This window comes from Scylla paramamosain, chromosome 1, assembly GCF_035594125.1.
Source record: "Scylla paramamosain isolate STU-SP2022 chromosome 1, ASM3559412v1, whole genome shotgun sequence".
Classification (NCBI taxonomy): domain Eukaryota; kingdom Metazoa; phylum Arthropoda; class Malacostraca; order Decapoda; family Portunidae; genus Scylla; species Scylla paramamosain.
The window spans coordinates 27,841,021-27,848,520 of NC_087151.1; the positions used below are offsets into that span (position 1 = coordinate 27,841,021).

At 43.1% G+C, this 7,500-nt stretch overlaps 1 protein-coding gene across 2 annotated transcripts in view; it reads left to right on the forward strand.

The window, feature by feature from the left end:
• The window catches only part of LOC135102761 (protein MTSS 1-like), a 136,416-nt gene that overhangs the window by 45,220 nt on the left and 83,696 nt on the right, over positions 1-7,500 (forward strand). For both annotated transcript variants that reach the window (XM_064008280.1, XM_064008282.1), the window contains exon 3: positions 7,306-7,379. In XM_064008280.1, the coding sequence (XP_063864350.1) occupies positions 7,306-7,379 (74 nt within the window). The remainder of the gene's footprint in view (positions 1-7,305; positions 7,380-7,500) is intronic.

Consider the following 7,500-nt stretch of genomic DNA (forward strand, 5'->3'; position numbering starts at 1 on the left):
CAGCATTAAGACTAAATTAAAGAGGTGACGGTGAGGTGAGGGCGCATTAACCCCTAGAGAGAGAGAGAGAGAGAGAGAGAGAGAGAGAGAGAGAGAGAGAGAGAGAGAGAGAGAGAGAGAGAGAGGGGGGGAAAGGATTAATGCTTATAGGTGTAGTGGATTTAGTTGGTTTTAAGATATATTTCAGGTGATAAAACAGCGGCGGCGTCTGGTGCGAGATAAGGCGGTCACCTGATGTCCTCCTGTGTGTGTGTGTGTGTGTGTGTGTGTGTGTGTGTGTGTGTGTGTGTGTGTTGAGATGAAAGATAATTTTTTTCCTTTAGTCACTCTTTCGGTTTCTTAATCTGTGTGTTTGTTTGTTTGTTTTTTATTGCTTGTGTGTGTGTGTGTGTGTGTGTGTGTGTGTGTGTGTTTGCTTGCATGCGTGCGTGCGTGCATGCGAGCGTGCGTGCGTGCATGTGTATGTGTGTGCGTGTTTGTTTACATTAATGATTTTTTTATTCCAATCTCTCTCTCTCTCTCTCTCTCTCTCTCTCTCTCTCTCTCTCTCTCTCTCTCTCTCTCTCTCTCTCTCTCTCTCTCTCTCTCTCTCTCTCTCTCTCTCTCTCTCTCTCTCTCTATACACACACACACACACACACACACACACACACACACACACACACACACACACACACACACACACACACACACACACACACACACACACACACACATACACACAAAGACGTCCTTCTGCCTTAAATGGCCTGTATTGCTTGTATTCCTCTCCCGCACGATGAATGGTGTGTGAGTGTGAGATTGAGTGAGGGAGAGCTGGGCTTGGCGCCGGCCGGGAGGGGTGTGGCGGGCAAGGTCAGTGATGAGAAAGCTGTGGAGGCTGTGTTGTAGCGCTGCTGGGGGGATAGGGGTGGGAGGGAAGGGATGGTAGGGTGTGGTGGTGGTGGTGGTGGTGGTGGTGGTGGTGGTTGATTGATGGCTTGGGTGATTTATATTTTTTTGGTGTTATCTTTGAGGTCGTGTGTAGTGAATTTGAAGGGTTTTGCTTGTCTGGTCAGGGTTGTTTTCTGTATTTTAACGAGGAGAAGGGGATAGTTTAGTCTCTCTCTCTCTCTCTCTCTCTCTCTCTCTCTCTCTCTCTCTCTCTCTCTCTCTCTCTCTCTCTCTCTCTCTCTCTCTCTCTCTCTCTCTCTCTCTCTCTCTCTGCTTCCTTCCCTCCTCTTCTCTTCATTCACACACACACACACACACACACACACACACACACACACACACACACACACACACACACACACACACACACACACCATCTCATTGCTCATCCCATACCTCCTTGCTTACCTACCTGCATGCCATACGCACTCCGCCACCACCGCCACCACCGCCACCACCACCACCACCTCAAATATAACCACAGTTGCTCATCCTTCACATCACCACTACCGCTACCAAGAGAGACAGACAGAGAGGCTATTGTATTTCTCTCAGTCTTCGGGTATTCATTTGACTTGTATTTTTATCGTTAGGATTTATGTTTCACGTGACCTTGAGTAGACCTTGAGTACCCGCCAGGAACACCAACCATGGGAAGGGAAAAGATAGAAAAAAAAACCCTTGAGACGTGGCTGTGTGTGTGAGGGGTGATCTGGGAACGCGGGAGCTTGCTGGTTAGGTGACGAAGAGCGTGTTGTATGTAAACCTGACCTAACCTGACCTAACCTGCAGTGCTAATGAGGGAGGGAAACTCAGGTGGTGATTAATATAGGTAGATAAATATATGGTTGGTTAGAAAGATAGGTGAATGATTTTGTTAATGAGTTATTTCGCACGTTCTTTTTTTTTTAGTTGATCAGTTAATTACATTGTGAATTTAGTGAGTTAGTGAGTGAATGAGGGAATTAATTACTGAGTGAGTTAGTGACTTAGCTGAATCGATGGACAGATATTTACATAGATATATGGTAGAATAATTGTTAGTGATAGAGAGCTTATTAATCACAACATCAATTTAGCGCTCATTTGATAAATATTATGGTATTACTCTTAGAAAAAAAAATAATGTAGTGTAGTTAGAATACGAGGAGTTATGGCTCAAACAAACTGATTCAAATATGGATTCAAATAACATAAATAAATAAATAATAAATAAGTAAATAAAACAAGAGGAGCAAAACACATGGGCAAGCAGAGTACACGTGCAAATGAAAGATGTCATGTGTCTTAATTAGTTTTGTATTTGAGGTGGTGGTGGTGGTGGCGGTGGTGGCGGAGTGCGTATGGCATGCAGGTAGGTAAGCAAGGAGGTATGGGATGAGCAATGAGATGGTGTGTGTGTGTGTGTGTGTGTGTGTGTGTGTGAATGAAGAGAAGAGGAGGGAAGGAAGCAGAGAGAGAGAGAGAGAGAGAGAGAGAGAGAGAGAGAGAGAGAGAGAGAGAGAGAGAGAGAGAGAGAGAGAGAGAGATCCCTTACTGCCGTGCCTCTCATCCCAGCGGATTGAAGGCGCCGGGGCTCTGCCATTAATTAGAGAGAGTAAGAAAAATAATCAGAAAAAAGGCAGGTTTCCATTATCTGGCCATTGACTCTGTACAGGAGGAGGAGGAGGAGGAGGAGGAGGAGGAGGAGGAGGAGGAGGAGGAGATGTTTGTAAGGAACGAGATGATTATGATGGTGATGAAAGTGATAATAAATATGTTAAGGAAAATTATAGTGTTTATACTTGTAATTATGATGGTGGTGATGGTGGTGATGGTGGTGGTGGTAGCTGTAACAATATAGTGTGTAATAATTAAACCTATATTACTTAATCGAAGGTAAATTCAGGTGAGATGAAGGTACGAGTTGAGGGCACAGGTGCGGTGGTGTAGGAATACAGGTGTGTGTGTGTGTGTGTGTGTGTGTGTGTGTGTGTGTGTGTGTGTGTGTGTGTGTGTGTGTGTGAGCGCGCGCCAACCTGAGGCTGTTTGGTTAACACTTCAGTACAAAATGGGGTGGATATGATGGTGTTTGCGAAAAGAAGGAAGTTTATAATGTATGTAAACTTTCTACATATGGAATATAAGTTTAATAATAACGAGAAAAGAGAAAAGAAAAAAAAACTCAATGTATAAGTATTTTCTTCTATTTTTAGTTCCTATTTTTACTGCTTGCGTATAGAAGTTGTGTGTGTGTGTGTGTGTGTGTGTGTGTGTGTGTGTGTGTGTGTGTGTGTGCGCGCGTGCTAACCTTAGGTCTACGCCGTATAAGGGAGAAGTGCATTGAAATTCTGTGGGAGAAGGTTTGAACGCAAGGTGACATGCATGTGAGAGAGAGAGAGAGAGAGAGAGAGAGAGAGAGAGAGAGAGAGAGAGAGAGAGAGAGAGAGAGAGAGAGAGAGAGAGAGAGAGAGAGAGAGAGAGAGAGAGAGAAATGAATGCAGCATCATCGTCAAGGCTGCATGTCAAGGTGTTATAATACGTATATTGAAATTCCCACACACACCTTGACTCACCACCACCACCACCACCACCACCACCACCTCCGTTATCCTTGAGTGCTGCGCTGGTGACATTTTTGGACAGGTTATCGCGTCTGTCACGGCCGCTAGGGGAGGGAAACAAGGGGAAGGAAAGGTGAAGGAGACACAAGGGGAGGCGAGGTGAAGGACTGGAGTGAATATGTGAAGATTTAGTGCGAATAAGGGATCCAGAATTATACAAAGGGAATTATACAAAGGATTACACTGAATAACAAGACAATAGACGTTTAGTTCCTCTCGTGGTTCCTTGGGAATTTATATAAACTAACTGATAAGGAGGTAATACGATACAGGGAATTAATACAAAATTAGCTGATAAAGAGACAAGATTATACAGTACAAGTTAATACAAAAATAGAGAAGAATAGACTATTGAATAAAAAAGGGATACAGGAAAGAAAAGTAGAAGGATGCAAAAAGAGAATTATGCTAAAAAAGTTGACAAAGGAAAAACAGAAAGAAGAAAGCGTAGGACAGTACAACAACAACAGCAACAACAACAACAACAACAACAACAACAACAACAACAACAACAACAACAACAAAAAGATGTTTATTGAGGAAAAGAACAGGACAAAGGACAAGTGCAAGAAAGAAGAGATAGAACAGATAGAACAGTACAGCAAAAGAAAAAAAAAAGCACAGGGGGTTATTGAAGAAGAATGTGAGTAAACGAGAAGTAGTAGAAGGAGGAGGAAAAGAGAGGACATAACAGCGGAAGACAATACAGCAGGAAAGAAGGATGGGATTGTTAAAGAAAATGAGGTAAGGAAAGGTAAAAAAAATGTAAGATCTCAAAAGGGAAACAAGGAAAAAAAGGAGAAAAGGAGAGAAAATGAGTGGAGGAAGGTAAGAACAAGAGAAAAAAGGAAGAATGAAAAGTAGTGATAAAGAAGAGTACATTAGAGAGTAGAGAATTAGAAAGAATTAAAGTGTGTGAAAGGAGAAAAGAAGAAGTAGGATGGAGAATAACAAGAAAGAAGACGAGTGGACGTGACTGGAAGGGAAGAAGAGGAAGAGAAGGACAGGGAAGGAGTGCAGGGGGATGAAGGTATGCAGGAAGGGAAGGGTTGAGGGGAGGGAAGGGGAGAATTGGGGAATACCAGCTGGGGTAGGAAGGGAATGGGGAGAGAGAGAGAGAGAGAGAGAGAGAGAGAGAGAGAGAGAGAGAGAGAGAGAGAGAGAGAGAGAGAGAGAGAGAGAGAGAGAGAGAGCGAGAGAGAAGGGGAAAAGTAGTAAGAACAAGGAAACGAAGGAAGGAGAGATAGAAGTAGAGACAGAAAGAGACACTCAGGAATTCGGTCCGGTTCAGTACCTGGGTAAATGACAGACCTTGAATGTACAGAGAACAAATGCATAATACGAACATCCTTCCCCCCCATCGCCCCTTGTGTCTGTCTGTCTGTCTGTCCGTGTGTTGGCAAGGCGTCCTCGAGGTGTGAGCTAAGTGGGGCCGGCCGCGGGAACTGATGGCTGGGGAAATGTTCACTTGATATTCGGAGAGAAGAGGGCCACTAACGAAGGCAAGACGCAAAGCTGCTGCCCTCGACACCGCCATGCCAATGAGACCAGGAGGCCGCCCCGTTTTGTCTGAGGGAGTGGAGGGAGGGGAAGGAGGAATGGGGAGTCTGGAGGAGGGAGGGGAAGGAGGAATGGGAGCCTAGAGAAAGGAGGGGAAGGAGGAAGGGAGACTCTAGAGGAACTAGGATAAGAGAGAGAGAGAGAGAGAGAGAGAGAGAGAGAGAGAGAGAGAGAGAGAGAGAGAGAGAGAGAGAGAGAGAGAATAGGATAAATGCGAAAGAGACGGAAAGGAAGGAAGATAAGGAAAGGAAAGATGAGGAATACAGCTGCAAAAAAAAAGAAGGAAATAAGATGAGGGAAAAATAAAAGACGAATAAATACAGGAAAGATGGAAAGAAAGGAAGATAAAGAAAGGATAGGTGAGGAATACGGTTGCGAAAGAAGGGAACTAAGAAAATGAAGGAGAGGAGAAAGAGAAGTAGGACCAAACGAAACAGGAAATATAAAAAAAAGAAGGAAGTGGAGGAAAATAAAATAAACGGAGGGCAAAACATTGAGAATACGAGGAGAAAGATAAATGAAAGAAGAAACAGGGAGATAAAGATTTATAGGAAAGAAAAAAGAGTAGAAGGACAAAACACATAAGAAAAAAAAGGAACGGAAGAATAAAATGGAGGAAGAATGCGTAGAGTGGAGGAAATGAGGAAAATGAACCAAGTAGAAAAGTAGAAGGACGAATAACTGTAAAAAAGAAATAACTCGAGAATACAGTGAAGAAAGAAAGAAAAAAATGAAGGAAGGGAAGAAGGCGGAAAAGGAGGACGGGAGAGCAGGAGCGGAGGACTAGAGAGAGAGAGAGAGAGAGAGAGAGAGAGAGAGAGAGAGAGAGAGAGAGAGAGAGAGAGAGAGAGAGAGAGAGAGAGAGAGAGAGAGAGAAAGCGGGGAATATACGAAATGGACAAATAATGAAGAAAAAGAGAGGAAAGGAAGAAGAAAAAAGAGAGAAAAGGAGGAGAAGGAGGAGTGGAAAAAGGAAATGGAAAGAAGAAAAAAAAAGGAAGGAGAAAGGTTAAAAAGAGAGAGAGATAGGAGAGGATGAAGAAAAGTGGAGGGAGTGAGTGGAGGGAGCGAAAAAGGAAGAGGAGGTACAGACAGACAGACAGGTGAGGAACAGTAAGGGAGGTAAAGAACATGTAATTGCAGCAGATATTCCAGGTGTAAAAATGGAGATGATAATCTGTTTGAGGCACACCCGAGAGAGAGAGAGAGAGAGAGAGAGAGAGAGAGAGAGAGAGAGAGAGAGAGAGAGAGAGAGAGAGAGAGAGAGAGAGAGAGAGAGAGAGTCATTATTATTAACTCTTATTTTCTTTTAGTTTTTATTAAATTTAGTCTCGTCCTTCAGTGAGAAAATAACTTTGACATAACACAGAACTAATTGATATGTTCCAGGAGTCTCTCTCTCTCTCTCTCTCTCTCTCTCTCTCTCTCTCTCTCTCTCTCTCTCTCTCTCTCTCTCTCTCTCTCTCGTGTGTGTGTGTGTGTGTGTGTGTGTGTGTGTGTATAGATGTGCTAGAGAAAAGTATTCAATTATGGATAAAATATTTGAAACATTTATTTATCAATCGTCTGTGTTCATGATTCATTTAGTGCAAAGCTTTCAAATTACATTTCATTACAGGGCTAGTTTCCATTTTTTAAGCAATAACTTTTCAGCCGATATATGTACGAATGCATATATATAAACTGTGGCAACGCGCATAACAACCTATACAAATATTTATATACGTATATATGCCTGTACAAATTAAACAAGTGACTGGACTGGTGATGAGAAAACACAAGATGAAACAGGTGATTTCTTTCTCTCTGGCGTTTCCACAGAGATCTTCCCCAGTTAGGCAAATAAAGAGATCTGCTTCATCCTGCCCTGCCTCACCTCCATCTATGTATGTATGTACAGATTAGACAAGTGAGTGGACTGTGGTAGTGAGACAAGACAAGATGAAGCAAGTTATCTGTATCTCCAACGTATCCCCAGTGAGACTCCCCCATTGAAGCGTTAGACAAATAAAGACCTGCATAATCCTGTGTTGTCTCATAAGAACAAGAAATAAGGGAAGCTGCAAGAAGCCATCAGGGCTACACGTGGCAATCCCTGTATGGCTTCTTGCAGCTTCCCTTATGTCTTACCCCCTCGTATATATATCTATGTAATTTAATATATTGTACTAGTGTGTAAACTAACATTATTTTTCTCTCTCTTCTACAGGGCGATGCTTGTGGCTCTTACTTCCTTCCTCGACGCCTTCCAGAGGATTGCAGACGCCGCTACCAGCACCAGAGGTCAGTGTTGTGGCCCTGTTACATAATGCACTCTTTTTAGTACTCCGTCTGTACTGCCCACATATTAGACCCTCCTTTCAAAACAACCCCTTTCTTTATCTAAGGTTTGTTGTAACATGCG